The 21,636-nt window shown below is 39.8% G+C and overlaps 2 protein-coding genes across 3 annotated transcripts in view; one reads left to right on the forward strand and one right to left on the reverse strand.

Annotated features, from left to right (window-relative positions):
* Nucleotides 1–3,882, reverse strand: part of WRN (WRN RecQ like helicase) — a 67,100-nt gene extending 63,218 nt beyond the window's left edge. Inside the window, exons 1-4 of the mRNA XM_081844793.1 lie at nt 3,759–3,882; nt 2,345–2,449; nt 1,635–1,750; nt 975–1,120 (exon numbers count right to left, since the gene is read on the reverse strand). Coding sequence (XP_081700919.1) covers nt 975–1,120; nt 1,635–1,750; nt 2,345–2,407 — 325 coding nt within the window. The 5' untranslated portion in view covers nt 2,408–2,449; nt 3,759–3,882. The remainder of the gene's footprint in view (nt 1–974; nt 1,121–1,634; nt 1,751–2,344; nt 2,450–3,758) is intronic.
* A 103-nt stretch (nt 3,883–3,985) lies between these two features.
* Nucleotides 3,986–12,502, forward strand: PURG (purine rich element binding protein G). 2 transcript variants are annotated; one of them, XM_081844495.1, is made up of 3 exons: nt 3,986–4,363; nt 5,690–8,193; nt 8,501–12,502. In XM_081844495.1, exon 2 carries the CDS (start codon nt 5,703–5,705, stop codon nt 6,714–6,716), a length of 1,014 nt encoding a protein of 337 aa, XP_081700621.1. In that variant the 5' UTR covers nt 3,986–4,363; nt 5,690–5,702; the 3' UTR covers nt 6,717–8,193; nt 8,501–12,502. The 2 variants fall into 2 exon arrangements, with proteins under 2 accessions (XP_081700621.1, XP_081700622.1); XM_081844496.1 differs by having other exon boundaries at nt 3,989–4,363; nt 5,817–8,193.
* Nucleotides 12,503–21,636: the final 9,134 nt, after the last annotated feature.

The following is a 21,636-nucleotide window of genomic DNA, read 5'->3' on the forward strand; positions in this document are numbered from 1 at the left end:
TGCCGACCTTCTGATCGGCAAGTCCTAAGCTCTGTGGTTTAACCCACAGCGCCACCCGCGTCCCTCAGACAGGAGTTAGAATACCCATATTTCCCTCAGAGAGCTACAATTCCCAGACGTCCCTGGGAAGGATTGATTTTTAAAGCACTCTCAACAAGTAGCTGCTATAATATTCTCTTTCTGCCACCACTTTGGACCTGGAAGGCCCTGGAAACCAAGAAAAGCAGTAGCAGGAAATTTGAGCATGTCTTTCCTACACAGCAGAAAAATACTGAATGCCCGTTTCTAGATATTGCTTCTTTTTGATCTGAGAGATAAAAGTAGTGGAACTTTACAGGCAGAGATATGCTGTGAAATGATAAATTCCAACTGTACTTCCTTCTGCACTATGAATCCTACTCTCTCCTCCCTCAACAGAATGAAGCAATTTAAATTGTTGTGCTAAACTGACACCTCTGAACTTTCCAGTTTACACATCAATAAAAGCAATATTTTGTCTGAAAAGAAATCTGATCAGATTTGCTACAACGGAAAAGATTATCACACTAGGCATCATGGAGATCAGGTTCCCTTCAGGTAGATATCACACTTGACACAGTGAGGACTTCTCTCCCTCCACAACTGCAAAATACTCAGCATGAGTCTGTACTATACATATGCAGTAGAACCGCATGGTACAGTTATACAGAGTTATATATTTGACCGGTATTCCACTGTGGGAAGGATTACAGAACCTCCCTGAACACTGAAATCCACCAAGATGGTTATCACATTGCATAAGTTAAGCAAGTCCAGCTTTTCTTGGTTACAGAGTCTGGATTGCCAGGGTACAAAACGTCCTACTATTGTGAGAGCAGGCGTTTTGCTGCTTTACAAAATAGTGTTCAACAAAGCAAACAAACTGAGCTACAGCTTAGATGAAAGGACAACTTAACAAGTACGTTTTGTTGAGAGATTAACTACACAGTACTGACTTGACATAGAAGAGATGTGAAACAAATAGCACTTTTGTTCAGATCCACAGAGTTGGATTAAAGCAACTTTGCCCTCCTTCCCTTTAGTGTAGCATGGCGGCCATTCAATGTCAAATCCTAATGCAGCTCCATAGGATAAGGTTGTACTAGAAGATAAAAGGCATTAACAGGATTAGTACAGTGCAATCCTGTGCAGGATTATTCAGAAGCAAGCCTTCCTAAACCTAGAGGGCATAGATTTGCACAGGTAATATTTGTTAGTATCTTTTCTTCTTTCAAGAAATACTGCATGACTATTTTATCAGTTCTGTGCCAGACCTAGTACTTGCAAGGATCGTTAGTACTAACTTGACATGAAAGACTGTATAAATCTTTGCAAGGGGGGTGTCCTTCATTTTTTTAATTGATTGATTGTGTGTGTGTGTGTGTGTGTGTGTGAGAGAGAGAGAGAGAGAGAGAGAGAGAAAGAGAGAGAGAAATATTGAGGACATCATACCTCTTTCAATTAATGGCCCTTATTCCTAGATTTTGGAGGTGGCTCCCACATTTGGATCAGATTTGTCTATAACAGCCTAATGAACATAAATTTATTTATTTTTTAGCTTACAAAAATGAGGTGCCATAGGGTTAGCAGTTTAAATTAAACTTTCAGTCTCTTACGCAATATCCTCTGAGAGTAAGGAACAATCGTTTGCATTATAGCTGTAAACAATGGAACCATGGAATTCTAAGAAGGGAAGGTTGTCTTCCAGGGCACTCCGATGGACTGGATTATTCTGGTTCATAAAAATGCAAAAGAGAGCTTGTTGTAAAGGATGTCTAAGAAATGGTTTTTCAGATCAATCATACTGGCACAGGTCACAGTGCACTTGCCTTCTTGTCCAGGTTACAAAAGCATCACAACAATTTCTGTCGATAGGTAATTAGAGAAGTTAATGAATCCAATGCATACCAAGAAAATGCTTTGCCCCACGCATATATAAAACATATACATCTTCCAACACAGAGATTATTTGCTATGTCACCACATGCCATGTCATCAACTCAATCTCCACTACTCAACCTGCAAACCTTAAGGAGAGTCACTGATGAATGTTCTTTTGGAATACTTTTCAAGTCATGCAATCACAACACCCAGTCTTCATGAGCAATGGTATCAAGCTAACATCAACACTATTTGGGACGTAATAAATCTAAGAAATGCAGTAGTTTTACATTTTCCCGTGAAACGGAAAAATTCTATGTGATTTGCTAATTAGAAACTGCACACAGAAGTACAATCAGTGCTGCATTTCAGAGTCTGCCACTTTTTACTGCTTTTCTCGTTCTTGTTCTCTTGTGTGAATCAAGAGCCTATTCCCATTCCTTACCTTTTTGTCCCCTTTGGCCTGTTCAGTCATCCACTGAGGTAGTTTATTTGATGAAGAATCCATATTCCTATATTCCTATCAAATTTGTTTGGATTTGTATGTTAACTGGAATAGAAGAAATAACAAGTATGCTACTTGGCTCAGTCTAATCTGAAATGATTTGTGTGGCATAAGTCAATCCATTCCAATCAGTTATTTGGGGGAAAGTCAGAATATAAGTTTTCCACATAAGTAAATAATATAAAGAAAAGATATTGCTTAACCATAAAATATTCAAAGGAGGAACTGTTAAATTGCAATCATAATCCCATTTATGTGGGAATAAGCCCCATTAAATGTAATAACACTTACTCCTAAGTAGACACGGTTAAGGTAAAAGGACCCCTGACCATTAGGTCCAGTCATGGCTGACTCTGGGGTTGCGGCGCTCATCTTGCTTTATCGGTCAAGGGAGCTGGCATACAGCTTCTGGGTCATGTGGCCAGCACGACCAAGACGCTTCTGGCGAACCAGAGCAGCGCACGGAAACGCTGTTTACCTTCCCGCCGGAGCGGTACCTATTTATCTACTTGCACTTTGACATGCTTTCGAACTGCTAGGTGGGCAGGAGCAGGGACCGAGCAATGGGAGCTCACCCCATCGAGGGGATTCGAACCGCCGACCTTCTGATCGGCAAGTCCTTGGCTCTGTGGTTTAACCCACAGCACCACCCGCATCCCAGACACGGTTAGGTTATAACAATAATATAATAATAATTTATTATTTATACCCCGCCATCTGGCTGAGTTTCCCCAGCCACTCTGGGCGGCTTCCAATCAAGTGTTAAAAACAATACAGCATTAAATATTAAAAACTTCCCTAAACAGGGCTGCCTTCAGATGTCTTTTAAAAGAAGATAGCTGCTTATTTCCTTCACATCTGAAGGGAGGGCGTTCCACAGGTTTCCATAGGTAAAAAGGACTTATTCACAGAAAGTGTGTTTAGGAATATTTGTAATGTTACAGCCTAATACAGTCAGAAGAGAGCCCTGTTTAGGGAAGCTTTTAATGTTTGCTGCAGTACTGTATTTTAGTATTTTGTTGAAAGCTGCTCAGAGTGGCTGGGGAAGCCCAGCCAGATGGGCAGGGTATAAATAAATAAATTATTATTATTATTAATTATTATTATTATATAATATTATACACGTTTCCCCAGAAGTAAGCCCTCCTCCCGTTTTATAAAATATAACTTGCTGCCAGGTAAGTGCCTAGGTGTGCAGCCTAACAACATTGCAAACTGAAGTAACTATGCGAGCATGGAACCAGTGCAGAGGACCCAGAAGTTACACAATCAATTTCTGCGTGTACATACAACCTTATTCAACCCAGTCACAGACACTGCCAGTCCGAATGAGGCTCGGCGTTGGAAAACTCACCTGACCTAAGCTTTCCCTGGGACCCTCACCCTCATCCTAGCAACCTTTCCCGCCAGACCCGCTAAATAGCCGTCACGAGCCGCCGACGCTACTGTCGCGACAGAATGACGTCGCTCCCGCGCCTCCCCAGCCCATCCCTTCGCCCTCCCTCCCTTTTCCGCAGCTGTCAACTCTAGAAGGTGAAATGAGGTGAGACGCATGCGCGTAGCGCTTTCCGCGCCCGCCGGCCTCTGGCGCCCGCGCGGCATTCTGGGGCTTGTAGTTTGCGGTTCTGTGAGGGGGAGGCGGGAGAGGAGGCCGGTAGGCTTTGGCGACGGGAAACGAACCCCCGGGCCCCTCTCCCCGCTCGTCGCCCTGCTCCCTCCGTCCAGTGGCGCGGAGAGAGGGCTCCGTCCGGGCTTCCCGGCGGAGGAAAGGGACCTGAGGCGGCGGCGGGAGGCGAGCAGGGCGGGCGGTAGGACCTGCCCGTCCGGGGATGCTCCTCTCCGGCTCCCTGCGGGCGGCAGCGCGGGGAAGGCGAGCGCTGCGGGGGCCAGCGGCGGCTGACTGGCTAGCTGGCGAGCGAGGAAGGAAGGAACGAGGCGAGGAGCGGCTGAAGAGATGGAGTAAGTATCCCCTCGCCCGGCTCCCTCTTCGCCCGCCTCGCCTGCGTGTCATGGCGGCGGGTGAGCCTTCCCTCCCCCCCCCCCTCAGCACGGAGAGCGCCGTGTCTGTCGGCCTGAGGAGATGAGGGGGTGTCCGTGGGAACAGTCACCTGCTGTGTCAGGTGGAGGGGTGGGGGGTTGCTCCCGCAGGTAGAAAAAAGCGGGGTTGGCTTTGACCCTGGGAGGCTGTTGCCGAGGGCGGCGGGCGGGGGGGGGGGGAGAGACAGCCGAGCAGTTAGAGAGGCTTGTGGTGGCGGGAAGGCCCGTAATCGGGAAGGGTGGCAAGATTTTTATTTTTTGCCTTTTGCAGGCCTTTATTCCAGGGGTTTTCCCCTTCCCCTTATCCTGCACCCCCAACAAAGGGCATGCATGCTACCTTGTGCCTTGAACGGCGGCGGCAGCAGCAGCAGCACATGCAGAAATTTCAGAAGAGGGGCGCTGGTATTGGGTTACCTTTTCTTGCTTGCTTGCTGGCCCTGATCCTGTATCCTAGAATCATAGAGCTGGAAGGGACAACGAGGATCATCTAGTCCCGCCATCCTGCCATGCAGGAATATTTTGCCCAAGGTGGGGCTCAAACCCACCACGCTGCAACTCTTGACCCTGAGATTCAGAGCCTCGTGCTGTGCCAACTGAGCTATCCCAGTCCTGACATGCTGAAATTCTGCAAATGAAGGATTTTGTATCATATATTACTGTATTATTATTAATAATCATACATGTCCCATCTGGCTGGGTTTCCCCCAGCCACTCTGGACGGCTTACAAAACATGTAAAAAACATAGTAAAATGTCAAACATTAAAAACTTCCCAATACAGGGCTGCTAACAGATGTCTTCTAAATAATAGTCCCTTCGCCAGGAAAAAGCTGGCGAAAGTTTGTATATGCAGGGAAGCTATTTAAGGCACAAGCAGGGCCAGTGAAGGTGGGCAGGGGGATGGCAGCCCTACATCACCGCTTTTCTCTTTTAAGATTTATGCTCTCTCTAAAATTATTAATAACCTTCAGAAATTTTGCATGTGAAGCTTTTACCACAATGTATACCTGTCAGGAAAGGCTCCAAATCCCTCCCTGCCCCTTGTAACATCCATAGCTCTTATGGGTTGAACGGGCTCTGTTTCTCTCTCCCTCGCTCCCACAGTACTGTGGGTTGGAATAAAAGGCAAGAGAGAAGTGTTACTGGATTAATTTATTTATGTACAGAGAGGCTATTGCCGGGAAAGCAGATTAGGCATGCTGGATGTCTATGGTGTTATGCATCTTTGTCATATATTTGTTGTTTTCAGTTGATTGTTAAAGATGGAGAGAGGCAGAGGAGGAGGAGGAGGAAGGAGTGTGGGGGGCTCTGGCCTACACAGGAGCATTTACTCCCAGTCCCAGCAGCAGTATCATTATCCTGCCTCCTCTTCTCAGGCGGGCTGCATGGAGATCCAGGAGCTGGCCTCCAAAAGAGTGGACATCCAAAAAAAGAGGTTTTATTTGGATGTGAAACAGAGTTCCCGAGGCCGCTTTCTGAAGATAGCAGAAGTCTGGATAGGAAGAGGCAGGCAGGACAATATCAGGAAAAGCAAGCTGACTCTCTCCTTGTCAGTAGCTTCTGAGCTAAAGGATTGTCTGGGAGATTTCATAGAGCACTATGCCCATTTGGGCCTAAAAGGCAGCCAGAGTCATCGGAATGATCACAGTAACGGCAAAGAACAAGATTCAAGAAGACGGCAACACCATCACCCACCATCACCTCCAGCATCAGTTGGCTCAGAAGAGCATCTTCACAGCGTCTTAAAAACTGAGTATATTGAAAGAGACAATAGGAAGTATTACCTAGACCTGAAGGAGAACCAACGTGGACGTTTCTTACGGATTAGACAAACCTTGATTAGAGGACCAGGCATGATAGGATATTTTGGTCACAGTTTGGGACAGGAACAAACTATTGTCCTTCCAGCACAGGGGATGATTGAGTTCAGGGATGCTTTGGTCCAGCTCATTGAAGAGTATGGTGAAGGAGACATAGAAGAAAGGAGGAGCGGAGGTGATGAGCCTCCTGAACTCCCAGAAGGGACCTCCTTCAGGGTAGACAACAAGAGGTTCTACTTTGATGTGGGGTCCAACAGGTACGGTATTTTTTTGAAGGTAAGTGAAGTGAGGCCTCCCTACCGTAACACCATCACTGTCCCATACAAAGCATGGACAAGATTTGGGGAAAACTTTATCAAGTATGAAGAGGAGATGAGGAGAATTTACAATGGCCATAAAGAGAAAAGAATGGATACAAGAGGGGACAGTGGTGAAGAACAAGAGGGTCTTGATTAGAATGTATTTCAACTGGCCAAGAAACAAAATAGAAAAATGGCTACAGATACTGATACGTAGTTGTTGGAAGAAGATGCCTTTCTTTTTGTAAGTTCTTCCCTGTTGTTAGATAACACCAATATATAAAATATTACAAGGGTTTGGTTGTCATATTGAATTATATCCAGTAATATCTCTGTGATTTCTATCAGAATAGTTAACCACCCAATGATTCTGAAAATTCCAATAATTTCATGGTCTTCAAAGACTACTTGTGTATAATAGCGCTAAATCTCTTATTACGACCTTTAAAAGAATCTGTATCAGGTTTGTGTTGCAGTGTAACATGATACAAGTAAGGCAGATCTAATTAATGTCTTCTAATACTAACCATAGAGCATTTATGACCAAAACTGATCTTTAAATTTTAAATACTTGTATTGGGAAAGGTATCTTTGAATAACTATCTGCTGGTCACTTTATGGTAAAAATCTTGGAAGCGTGGGGGAGGGGGGATCAAACCTCTATAGCGTATTGGCCAGTAATTTCATGGTTACCTAATTTTATGATAACCTATTAATTTTAAGTGTCCCAACAATATAAACCCATGTTTGATTGTTTGAGAGTAATGTTTATCATGAATCATCCATTTGTATGGACTGCTTACATCATGTGAGGAGAGTTTTATTTAAATAATGTTGCAACATTTCAAAAGCTATTTTTGTATTTGTGGTGTTAAGGGGCTCCAGCAAGTTGCTGTGATGTGGGAATTTAGTAGGTGGTTACAGTTGGAATTAAAATTCAAAATAAGGAGGTTAAATATGTGATGTGGAAAAGTAGTAGAATAATGTTGTTTTTATCTTTATACTTTATGAAAATGCTTTGAGAGATTTTGGTGCATCACTTAACTGGTACAAAACAGATCTCTGATTTCACACTGGTGCAGTTGAAGCATTCAATAACAGCTATCAGCACTTCCCTTAAATCTTACATTTCAAATCTATATTATTATTGCAGGCCACAGTCTGCACTACTTCTTTTGTTAAATCATTAACCCATGATCCTCCAGCTTAATGCTGTAGAGTTACATCTTGATCTGTAGAGCAATATCTAGAGACAAGAGTTCCAATCATGAGAAGATTTTTTAAAAATACCAAGATGATGAATGGAGAATTCTGTGTTGATTATTGATAAAGAAAAGAAAAAAAGTGAACTTGCACCAAAATCACCAAAGGAACTTTAGAAATGTGTGTTACAGTTGTGACAGAGAAGGGGGAAAAGATGTATGGACTTTAATTTCACTGTTTTAGGTGAGTTTCCCAATATATAAAAAGTGGACCTATTCAGTGTTTGGTCTAGTTTCAGAAATAACAATTAATGAGTAATGTCAAACCTAAAACTAAGATTTCCAATTTGGTTATTTTAATTAGTAGTGGCCTACTGGGCCATGATATCATTGAAAGGTTATACATTCATCTTAGTATAAAAGTATACAGTGGTGCCCCACAAGACGAATGCCTCGCAAGACGAAAAACCCGCTAGACGAAAGGGTTTTCCGTTTTTCGAGGCGCTTCGCAAGACGAATTTCCCTATGGGCTTGCTTCGCAAGACGAAAACGTCTTGCAAGTCTTGCAATTTTTTTCGCTTTTTTCTCCCTTTTTCTAAGCCGCTAATAGCCGCTTAGCCGCTAATAGCGCTAATCTGCTAAGCCGCTAATAGGGTTGCTTTGCAAGACAAAAAAACCGCAAGACGAAGAGACTCGCGGAACGGATTCTTTTCATCTTGCGAGGCACCACTGTACTAAGAGATGTTCTGGGGGTGGAAATTAGACATCTGAATGAAAGAGTTCTATGTACTGTTTGTGATGTTTTAAAATTATAGTGAGTTGTCTAAGCCTAAATTACCATATTGCTGCTTTGGTGCTACACGTCCCAATGCCTATAGTAATGGTAGTATTGTTGGATTCCAAAATACAGGATCCATGAATGTAGAAACTCCTGATGCTCACATTCTCACAACTCTCGTCTCACCATGAGGAACTTCCCCTCCCCCCTCAGTATGCAACATGTTTAATTATTACATCAGTCAATACGTTTTTATTGGAATTTTATGGGAACTTTATCCTATCCTGTTAAATATGGTTCACTGAAATATCCTGCATTCTTCATATAAACTTTTAATTGATAAAAGTATACAAATTGTCTGACTAGTTGTCAAAAAAAAAAGGCATTTTCCCTGTTTTTAAAAAGGAAATAGCTGTGAAGTGGTATCTTTACGCTTCAGTCAGAATTTATATTTGTTTATACACTGGCATGTGCAATTTTTTCATCATTGTATCTAAATCCTGTTTTCTGGATTTTGCCATGGATTCTGTACTCAACCCCACTCCAAATTTCTGTATCCCCATTCCACTAAACAAGAATCAGTTTTCATCTGTTTACAGGTGCAGGTTGTTGTCTTCTTCAGATCAACTATGCCCTTAATTAAATGCAGTGCTTTTTTTCTTGGGGAACACAGGGGGACTCATAACCCTAAACATTTTGTAAATCTTTGTACATTCGTCTATTTACTGTATTTATTTTCCCCAATTTAAACTATAAAATGGTGATTTTCTTGAGTCAAAATGAGAGTACCCCTAAACATTTTTAAAGGAAAAAAAGCACTGATGGTGTGATGGTGTGAGCATCTGAGACTGACTACACATGAGCTGTAAAGTGGCCATCTACTATATACAGTATACAGTGATTTTGGCTTATCCATTGGAAGCAACTGCTTCTTTCATATTGTCATATCCAAGGGTTATATAGTCAATTTACAAAGCTCAGAGCTTAAATGGTAATTTGGGAAATAGATTCTTTTTACACCTGGCAGTACATCCCCATCTTTGGAGAGTGGCAATAACATGTAGTGTTTGCAGAAGGGTCTGTTATAATGTAAAGAACTATTCTTTGCACCCCAAAAATGCCATGTCCCTTAAACTTGAGAAAAACACAAGCTTATTTGCACTAAAAAGCGTGGCCAAAAACAAATCTAGGAGGGCCGGGTGGATAAAATCAATTTGTACCTCTTGAATTATCTGTTCTCATGAGAGAATTTTACAGTAAAGCCCTGACCTCTCTTTTAAAACTATGGTCCAGACAGAAAGTCTGTCAGTTTTGTGATTTTGATAATAATGCACTTTATATTTTATAAATAATAGAAGCACATTTCTGCTACAGGTCTGGTACAGTGTGTTTCAATATTATACTCTAAATCAGTATAAAAATGGCTTTCTGCATATATGTCTGTCAGTGATCTATTTTATGGATTAGATCAAATTACACTGGCATGATTGAGTAGAACAGGCACCACTTTGAAATTAATTTCAAAATATTAGTGGCCTGTTGTTTTTTCAGAAATATTGAGTACATTTCTCACTGGATTTGAATAATCAACATTTCTGAAACTCAGATACTTCAATAGATTTTTAAGTAACTTATTACTGCAGCTGCTGCAGATGTGGGTTAAATAACTTTGTCCTATCTGTAGTTTTGCAGTGTTGTCACATAATTCCTCTTCCTTCCATCAAGAGTCCTTTTTGGGGACTAAATGTTACGTGGTTTACACCAGGTTGGTAGTAGGTGACGTGTGCTGGCTATATCTCATATAATGTAGCCTCTCTTTTGCTGAAGTACAAACCTAGAATGTTGTTATCACAAAACAGTTGTATAAGTGAGTTCCGCAGGACAGTTAAAATGGCTGTACTTTGCACCAATTCTATGAAAATCTATAGCACATTACACTAACTGAAAAGCAAGTAAGTTTGATGAAAAAAGATGCAGAAAAACCATCCTTATTCCTATACTTAAAGAGTGGGATAAAAGATAGCTAATGTGTCAAAACCAGACAGATTTAAAAACTAGAAATGAAGATGGAGATACTATTTCATAGTGACATCATATGTGTATCTCAATATTAAAACTAATTTTTTCTTAAGAATCTGCTGTTCTAAGGACCAGTTTCTCCCTGTCCATTTCTCTCACACATGAGTAGTGTTACTGTTGTAGTAGCTTAAAAGTATCGGGTAAATAGACTACAGTAATTCTCCAGTCGTATTCCAAGGAAATTTTCTTAACGTTTTCAATTTAGTTAAATTTGCAATTAATATGTTATGGGCAGTGTTATTTTTCTAGAAAAAAATGGTGCCGGAACTCACCACGAACACTTCCCTTGTTCTCTTATAATGGCAATGAAGCCCACCTAAGAGGTGCCAGAACTGAGTTCCGGCTGAAAAAAAGCCCTGTTTAAGGGGACCATATCGTTAAAATATGAGAATCACATGCTTTGTGTTTGCACACAAATTATAGCACATTCCATCTTCCATTCATCAGCAGCACGCCCTTCCAAGTCAAAACGAAAAAAGTCTCTTCTTTAACATTGCTAAACCTAGGTTTAGATTTCTCTGAACAGGCTGATGATAGTAGCACCTTACCCATCCTTATCTAGATGCCTGCCCAAACTCACAAGAGGAAAAGTAACCTATATGTTCAGATAATAAACCAACAAGGCTAGGTTATTTTGGAGATAACAAACCCTTTTCTCCCCGAGCAAACACAACAACATGAATCACTCTTGACTATATCTGTGGAATACTTGTTTACAGCACATTTCCCCACATAAGTGTATACCCCAGAGCAGTTTGTAAGCTCTTGCATAAAGGGAAAAAAGGACAGTGTTAATCAGTTCTAAGATTTAGAGTGGTACCCAGGGTGGTAGCAGAATTTCCCCCATCCTCCCTACTGCACCCCCTCAGGTCCCACTTCAGATCTGCTCCAAAGCCTCTCCCAATGCTTGGAAGTGGATTTGGTGGATATCTGGGGGTCTGCCAGGTATGAGAGAAAAGGAAATTCTGTTCTGCTAGCGGTCAGACACAATTGGAATATCACCCTTAATATATCTAATAAGATATTTGCAGTGATTACATCTTTACCATATGCATGTTGGCTGATATCCAATGTTAATCAAACTCAAAGTAGACCTATTGATTTCAGTTGGTCTGGTCTCAGAATTATGGTTGTGTATCGCCCATTATTATATATTAAGCCTTTGACCCTGAAATCTCTGTATTTGAATTTCTGAATTTAAAAATAGGATCCAAAAATCAACTTTTGTACAAACAGAAATTTTAGGTAAATGTTTAGCTCACCAAACTGTTTAATTTATGAGTTACCCCATATTTTTTAAAAAAACAAACATTTTTTAAAAAAACATTGGATTTTGGTATGCAACACAGAGAGGCAGGCCTCTCAGTAGAGTTGAAAGAAAAATAGCAGCAAAAATGCTTCTTAAAATATAAGATGAGGTTGTAAAGTGCAGAGTGAAGGTGTAATATTGGATGCTATAGTGTAGCCTTCCTCAACCTGATGCCCTCCAGGTGTTTTTGGGCTACAGCTTCTGTCATCCTTGACCACTGGCCTAGCTGCTTAGAACTGATGGGAGCTGTAGAGCGAAGCTTTAGGGAAGAATACCATAGTGTTTCATGTAATAGTTGAACTGCAAGTCTCAAAATAGTGCTGATATTTAAGAATGATCCAAAATACTGTATCCGCATGGGGCAACATCAGTGATATACACCCATTTGCACGATGGAAAGCTGCTCATGCAGTAGGACTTTTGGTTTTTCTTCTCCCCTCTCCACCCACAGCCTGCCCCCTAAATCTGTTACAGAGGATCCCTCAACCATATGGAACAAGTTTTAGGGGCACACAGAGGGGCTAATGGAGGAAGGGGGGGACCCCACTGCATGAGTGGATGCCTGTTCTCACCCATGATATTTTATTGGGAGGCAGATTGGTAGGAGCTTTTAATGTTATATGCTTGTTAGTGAAATTTTCTGCATTTTTAAATTGTTTAATAAAGTGGCTTAAAAACTCCATAGGGAAGAGAACCAGCAAGGTTCAGGAGGGACTGATGATCATTTATTGATAACCATGTTAATTGAAACTATAGCAATTTGTGTAGTAGCAATATATTTAGTTTATTATTTAGCTCTTGCTGTAGATTAGCTGCAGTTTGATTAAATTAAGCTCTTTATACAGTAATCGCAACATACTGCTTCAAATTCATTTGCATGTGCATGTAAAACATTTTCATCATCATCTTTGTTGCAATGTCCAAAATGAAATTTGCTTTTTCCATTTCATTGTTTTCAGAATCACTTTTATTTCCTAAATACATTTTGTAATAGTAAAGAACTGGAGTAAATATTTTATTTGGTTGAAGTGGAATGAAAACATGTGACATGCCATACCTAGGTATTTTCAGTTTTTTAAGCTAGAAAAATGCCCGTCTGATATTGTGCTAGGTGAAGAATCTGTAGGCTTCTCTCTAAGCAACTTTTTGCTGTTACAAATAAGCTTGGCTTAAATGTCATGTTTCCAATCGCCGAAACCAAAATAGAGTCATTGTTGGTGTACAACTCCTTTCAACCCTGAACAACAATGGTTTATAGCAGGGATAGTTAACATTTGCCCCTGTAGATGTTGGACTACAACGGTCATCACCCTCAGCTATTGTCCATGCTGCCTGGGGCTGATGGAAGTTGGAGTCCAACAACTTCTGGGGGGCCACAGGTTAGCCACCTCTGCTTTACATTCTATCCTCCCTTTTCATGATCAGTTCGAAGAGTAAAATTCTGGTTTTCAGCTGGAGGTTTGGATGCTCCAGCATGATGTAGCTTGCCCAAACCAGGTAGTTGTTTCTCTTTGTACTCTTGACTTAACTAGTGAGATAAGAAAGTGCATGAGTAGAGGACTTATTCCCAGTCATCCAAAACATAATTTAGAACAGATCTGTTACAGCTGAACTTTTCCTGAGAATTATATACAAACCAGTTCAAGCTAGTTTAACAGTTTTGGAATTTCCACTGACATAGAGTATGGTAATTGTCCAGTGGTTCAGTAGAGTTTGATGACATAGTAACACATTTTTAGTGAATGTCCGCAAGTCATCATTTGAATCTGCATGTAAAGGAAGTGCAGGAGATTTTCTTAATACTGTATGTATATGAAAGTTGCAATCCTTCCATTATCTTTGAAATTATTTCATTACCGCCATTGAGGATTTTTATGTGAGTGGGTTTTTTTTTTTGCTGTGGTTTTGCAAAACAAGGTTAATTTTGAGAGCAATCCTACATTGAGAGCTAACGCTACTTCCAGGGCCACTCTGAATCTTAAGCCTGTAGATCTGATAGATTCATTTATTATTTTTCTCATACTTTCAATGATTTGCTTAAACACAAATATAGCTCTTGAGATAGCATTCATATGTTTCAAATGTAACATGATTGATAGCAATCAAAATCTCACTGCAGCCATAACTTTACTGATCTGACCATATTGAGATCAGGAGTGTGCTGTCGCATTGTGTACTCCCTCCTTGCATGAATCGTCCCGTCTCTTCATAGTTTACATTAACTATGTTGTCATTTCAATCTGCATTGCTGCTAGTCATGCTGTAGGATGAAGCCTACATTGTGCTAGCTAAGGTTTGCAAAAGCACTTCAAACCCTGGTTTCACAGAGCACCACTTTGGTTAACACATCATGGAGAGGGAGGAACTTGCACAGGAGAAGGCAGGACAACAAACAGGTCTTTATTTAGTGCCATCTCTGCAGTACATGTTATCTGTGATTCTGGATTCCTTGATTTAGAAAGCAAGAGCAAAATATGGAGTTAAGATACTGCTCTGCCAGATGTGAGTGGGGGGGGGATACTGTTCTATTATTGTAACACTTGAAAATTTAATAAATGTACTTGAGATATTTAAAATGGTAAATTCATACTAACAATTGCAAGATAACTGAAGCTTCACTGGGAAGCAAAAATACTAATTAGTTTTCTGCCCATCTTTCCCTCTGCTTCAAAAGTTTAAAAAACTGTAGAGCTGTGAAGTGAATGCAGGTTTCTGCTTCCTCAATTTTTCCCATGTGCTCATTAGAGCAGGCAGGGTTCTGGGTCAGAATAAATCTATCAATACTATAATGTACTAATGTTTTTTGTGGCAGCAATGAAGCCTCTGGCACTAATTTGCTGAGCTGTGCTGATGTTGCAGAGGCTGAGCAGCGATCATATTGCAAACTGAGCAGCAGAGGAGGCCTTAGAAAGAGGGAGCTTTGAGTCAGGGTTGCTGAAGAAAGGAAGGGAATGATAAAGAGGAGGCTGGGAAAAGGGGAAGGGCAGGCATATTGAGACAGGCTATTTTAAGGGAAAATGATAAGCAGCAGCGAGTAGGAGAGAAGATGTCAGCAAGGTGCCACATTGAGAACCCTTTAGAGCGGATGTCTGCAGGACAAAAGAAAAGGGCTTGGTGAAGTTCTGCACAGGGAGTAGGGAAGGAAGAGAGAAGGCTCTTATAAGCACAGGGGAAGCAACGGCTTTATGGAAAGAGAAATGGAAGCAAGAATGGAGCACAGGAACATAAGGAAGTAGAGATTTTCTAAAGGAAAAGTCTGATGAGTGATTGACCACAGCTGTGGCCTTGGGTCTCTAATTTAGACTTAGATTGATGGAAATAATCTACATTAAAAGATGCTTGAGCTTTGGTTGTTCACTCAGTATTATGTATTCAAAGCGTTAAGATACTTCTACAACACATAGCTGAAGTTTATATACACATCAGTGCACACTGATTACTAGGGAAAAAATCTGAAAACACCTCCCTCAAAATTAGCACATGACAGGGGCTAACTTTTTAGCACAGAGCAATCAGCTGCGGAATAAGGAATGAAAAGGATTTCCAGTGGCAACTTGTTTGCAAAAATGAAGGTGGTGTATTTACCAGCCTTTCATGTAGAAATATACGAACTGTACAACTATCATTTGGCAGAATTTTTACTAAGCATGGTTGTCTCTATTTTACAGAAGAATTTATTATAGAATGTGTGTGGGAAAGCTGTATACATGCATATGTATGTGTACTGTTAAATAATGTCATTGCTGGACATAGCAAAATTCTTAAACAGTATCCATTCTCAATGGTGACATGAATTCTTGGATTTAGCTAAATAAGCATTTCAGTATTTTCAAATGCCCTAGTTCACAGTCTGTATGTTCTTCTCTGCCAACTAAAGCCCTGTGCTAACCCTGAGTATGTTGTCGTGTGGGGGAAAGTGACCACCTTTAACATACATTCACACATCAACAAGCTTTCAGATATTTGAAATGAATTTAGCTGAGTAACAAACTACCTGAAAACTGCTAAGAAAGATTACATATAACTACTGCTGATCTATCAAAATCTAACTGATACCTATGGAGAGTGCATACATGTGCTCGAGTTGTTCTTTATTACTACAAATAGGTACGAGGCACCTGAACGTAGATGCCCTATACCAGTATACAGTGCAGTGAAATATCAATGAATGTTATCTCTGGTTTTACACTTTTACACATCCAGTATATGCCCGTTATACTGGCTCCGATTCTTTAATTCTATATTTGCTGTTTTCTCCTTGCTTATGTCTTGATCTCTTTTTTCTGTTTCTTTCTGCAGTGCTGGGAAAGGTTGCTAATATCATTAATCTAGCACTGAGCCAAATGCAATAAAATATTTTGAATTCAATTGGGCTCTTAGGTTAAAATGCCATTAATATTCACATATGTGTCAGGGCTTCCCCAATGTTCACTTCCTTGGGCCATTTCAGAGAACCCCCATGTTTTAGGACTGCTGGCTGTGGTCTAGAAAGTATAGTTCACCTATTAGAAGGTAAGTGGCGTTTAGGCAATCCACCGTTTGCCCAATTTTTCAGAAATCGCCTGAGAAGGACCACCCCCAGTTTCATATTTACCAGGATTGGCAACAATCAGATTCAAAAATGAACCAGCATAGAATAAGGTGGTAATTCTCACATAAGGTAGTCAGGAAGTAGAGGTGATGCTGTAGCTCCATCCTTTAATCCTAGGTGGTAGGTTTTATCTGCATAGGGCTATAATAACTAGCTTTTATAACAGAAGAAACCCGAAATATGCTTGGACTTAAATATAAAATTTGAAGTTTATTTTGTTTTTGTTTCATTCAAGTGTGTGTGTGTGTGTTTAGTCAAGAATTTTCATATTTTAAACTCTAGATTTTTAAACTCTAGATTTGCATATCTCATGCTCACATGAATGATAAGCAAACGGTAATCTTCTAATAAAAAAATTGTGTTGGCCTACCCTATTGTCTTTTCATGGCAGCACTTTGTGTTTGAAGAGCACTTTGATACTGGAGATATTCTGTGATGAGTTGTTAGGCAATTAGTAAAGAATAATGATGTATCATGCAGGTAATAGGGCAATGTCATTACACATTTTAAAATATTAAGCTTTTATGCTATAATAGAAAACATTATCTACCTAATGATTTGTGACTGAGTCCAGCTATCCTACAAAGATATTCTAACAAGCTTAATATATAGCCGCCAAATAAAGATTTCCCTTCAAGTGCTGACTAGCTAATCTCATTTCTAAATATTTAATCTTTCCCAATTTATTTATTTTTAATCCTACTTCAAATTGTGTGTTTTCTTTTCCCACAAGATAATAGAACAAATAGCTCTTCTTATCAAGATCGTGCATGGCATTGTCTTTTTTATATAGTAAAGTATAAGTAGGTGGAGGGACTTTCTATGTCCCCCCCCAATATACTAACGGACATCAGAAGCAAACATTTTGCCATTTCTAATTTTATTTTGACCAAATACATAATCCTAATTGTAGAATTAGTTCCAGAGTGGTTGTTTCATCAGGCTACAATCACTCCTAGCCCTACTTACCGGAACGTAAGCTCCACTTAGGAGTAGACATATTTAGGATAGCACTACAGTACAACCAACAGACATGTGACACCTTGAAAGGCTAACCAATTTGTTGTAGCAAAACATAGCTTACATTTTTTAAAATAATAAGCTTCAAATCGTTTAGCCTTGGGGCTAAACCCTTGATTATCTGGGTTGTCCTTTTCTATATGTTCCCCAGGTTTATGGTATTGATTTTAAGGTGGGGCAAAATGAACTGTACAAGATTCCAAATGTGGCTTTACCATGGAGTTGTATGAAAGTATTACAATACCAGCAATTTTATTTTCATTCCTTTTCCTAATCCCTGAAATTTAATTTGCTTTTTTCACAATCACACAGTCTCTTCCCCAATTAGGTACTGCCAGTTCAGACCTCATCAAGTAATGTCTGTGGACAGAATATTTTTGACCCTAGTGAGTATTGCCTTAAAATTACTTTCATTGAACCCAGTTTGCTTGACATTTATCCTTTTAAGCCCCAGAGATAGACAAATAAGGAACAGTTTCCCCTCTGGTTTTCCATTGAACTGGCTGGCTAAGGAGCAGGGGGCTGTTTGCATATAAACTTTTAATTTTAAAAGAAAACAGGTTAGTTAGAGCAACAACTACCAAAGTTAGCACTTTGTACTTTTCTGAAGTACCAAAACTACAATCCTGTTGTATGGAGAATTATGGCCCTCTCCACAGTTAGAAGAGCTGTAGTGAGCCAATGGTGCATGTTCGGGCTATACTACGACTAGTTCACATAAGCACCTTCATTATTCAAATTATTTTTGACTGGCAGTTCAACATGTAAATTAACGCCATTGAAAAGCACTGCTAAAGTGATGGGAAGAGATACAAAACTTCCATCTAAGATGTTATATGTCAGATGACCCATTCACACATCATCTTATGAGCAAACCTCCCATTAACGGGATGAACGTACACAGGCAAGATATGTATTTCTGCATTAATAATCACCAGAAGTGCAGATAGCTGAAACTGTTAGTTTCTGCATTTTTAAAATGCAAAGCTGAGTATTGTTACGTTTCACCCAAAAGTTCAGGAGGTTCCTTTTTTAGGATGCAGTTTTCTCGTTTTTAAAGGCTTATATAGGTGAATTAAATTTATCTTCCTGAGTTGGTTTATTGAATGTTCAGGGTTGGGCATTTTATAGTCAAGATGTTACATACTACACATTTCACTCTTTGATCTGAATATACCTTGATTTGTGTAATATAACTGAGATGTGTAATAGGCATATTATACTCAGTCACAAAAACAATAAATTTAGCATCCCAGGCAATGCTAGAAAGGTTCTCAAGGATGCCCGCTCACCTGGACCACGAGGGCAGGGCTGATCCATTCTGCATGTTTTCAGCACACCAAGAAAATAGTTTCTAGTGGACTTCAATGTGATGGATCCAGTAGCAGCTCTCCTTTTTCTTATCCTGTCTCTGTTGTACTGTGGTGGAGTGGGATGCCGTTTTCAGCGTCCCAAAAGATGTGACGATAAGACCATGGAGCTTCAAGCTAACAGCATGATATATTTAGAATATTTCATTGCCAGCACTTGCTTGGCTCCCTGATGCCTTCAAATAGCTTCATGATTTTTTTTCTGTGCATTTTAGAGTCTCATGCCTTTGTGGCAACGGAGACAGAAAATGTATGAATGAAAATAACATCAAGTTCACTAACAATGCATTCCTAACCTAAGGCTGCAATCCTTACCCCAGTTACCAGGCAGTAGGACCCACTGAATTATGTAGGACTTATGTCTGAGTACACATGGTTAGCCAAGCTTTGCCTCATGCTAATGTTTGGCAGGCTCTTCAGGGAGACTTCAAATAGGCTTCTGGTTTCAGGTAGCAGACACTTCAGAATTACTTGTTCTGGAAGACGCGTAAGAAGTATTGGTACTTTTGCTTTTCAAATTGTCTTCTGCCGATTAAGTCTATGGACTTGTATTATAATGTAAAGCTATTATACAGTGTAAGTTGTTTGTACATAGTAGCAGCCTGGACAATAGCACTGCATATTTCTTTAAACATAGCAAATTGTAATGTGGAGCACATTTGCCATGGCATGTGCAGCACCTGTGCTCTCCGCTCTTACTTTACTCTCTTAAGTAATGTGACAGTATAATTAGGTTTGGGATACTAACCCAAACCATGATCAAAGCTAGCACTTTAAGTACTTGTAGTCACTTTTCTTCTTACTATATGGAGCACCGCACTTTTATAAATACTAGTAGCACTGAGTTTCAAATTTTTTTTGCCCCCATATTTGTGTAGTCTTTACAGGGTGTATGTTTAACAAAGGGTAATGGCTGTATGAAAATAGATTTTCATGAATGTGGCCACTGCCTGGTGCCTAACTTTTATTTTATGTTTTAAAAAATTATAAACTGCTGAAAAGGGGGATGAGATCCAGACTATATGTTGTAACTATAAATGGAACCGTCCCAAATTGCTGACATCTAGACAAAACTGATTTAAAAAGCCAACCCAAAAAATGTGCATATGTACACCCAAAGGAGCAAAGGCTTTCAAAAACATCAAAACTTTTTAAATACCGTAAGTAAGAACAGCACAAGAGCTTGTGTTTTAAACTTTGCATTATATTGACAGAGTATGAAGTAATTAATGTGGTTTTAAATGTAGAGTTCTGTAGACATAACGTTTGGTAGTGGAAGTTTTTAGCATGGGGAATTACCTTGGATAGGCAAGAGTCACTCACAGCTATACTTCACTGTGCATAAGCATTGCTTAAGCAGTTAGGAAAAAAATATGTACTGTTTCTGTAAATTAGTTTGACTTATACTGTATTGTATTTTCGACCGTAAAACAATTTTTTCCCCAGCAAGGTAGAACTACAGTGCATTAGAAGAAACTGTCACTAGTTATGCTATTTCATTTGTGGGATGCTCTTAGCTTACAGAAAGTTTACTAAGGTTGGGTGGAAGCTTCTACACAATCATTAAATTTCTGTTGGTTACAAATAAAAACAGCAGGGTCTTTGTTCTAATTATAGAAGAAACTGACCTAAAAAAAAATATGCATTGTCTAATTTATATCCTTACCATCAACAAACGTGCTAGCTCTACATTATATGAAACCCTTAAATGTGCTGTTCCAGGTTTACTTCATGTTGCTAAATACCTTAAGAACTTGGAAATAAATTAACTTTTAAGGCCTGGGCAGCTTACAAAAAATTGAACCATTTTGTGCAGATATTTTTTTCTTCTGAATACAACTGTTTTCTAGATATCACTCGATAAATGCTAGGGAGATTCTTTCTAAAGAGCCCAAAATATTCATACTCTTTAATGTTCTCATGTGCCCTCATTCAGCTGGCACAATGCAATTACTGAAGCTAGCCTCTGAGGATTAGAAACTATACACAAACAGTTGTTAAGTGCACTATTTATGGTGGCGTCCAGATGTTGAGACTGCACATACAGTTCCCGCTACTCTCTCCTCATGAAGAACCAGAAATGCAGCTCTAATAAAATGATTAGTGTCAGCAGAACCCATTGTTTGTTCAAGGATGAGAAAGGTCCAAACACAAGGCATATTGATTAGGAACACACAGAGCTTGATTGGGACCTTATTCTTAAAGTGCCCTGCGATGTGTTACCAGTCTCGACTAATAAATTAATTGAATTTTGCACAGTCCACTTTCATATCAGTAATAATCCTGAATGAGTTTTAGGAACCCATGTGATTTTATTACAATATAGTGACTATATCAGTCATGTTGATTCTGCCACATCAGTGATATCTGTCTAATCAACTCTTAAAATGTAATGATCTATTCCAAATTCAGAGCATTATATTATAAGAATGTCACTCTTTACACTGACCTAACCTAAATATATTTAACTAGAATAGTCAGTATATTTAGTCCCTTTGCTAGTTGTGATTAAAATTATGTGAAAGAGCTTCTATAGTCAAATGGAAAATTGTGTAAAATGTACTAAAACTCTAGCAATGTCCCCCTTTCTAAGCTAATATACAATAAAATATTACAATATGACCCACAGATAGCTGAAGCATTAGATATAAAGGGTAGGATTCAAAGAACCAATGCATGGGATTGCTCCCCTAACCCCCGGTCCCGCCAGCCTGCTACAGCTCCCTTA

Source organism: Podarcis erhardii (genome assembly GCF_964252035.2).
Source record: "Podarcis erhardii genome assembly, chromosome: 17".
Taxonomy (NCBI): domain Eukaryota; kingdom Metazoa; phylum Chordata; class Lepidosauria; order Squamata; family Lacertidae; genus Podarcis; species Podarcis erhardii.

Coding starts and splice junctions, on each gene's coding strand:
- PURG (XM_081844495.1), top strand. CDS start 5,703: ATGGAGAGAGGCAGAGGAGGAGGAGGAGGAAGGAGTGTGGGGGGCTCT.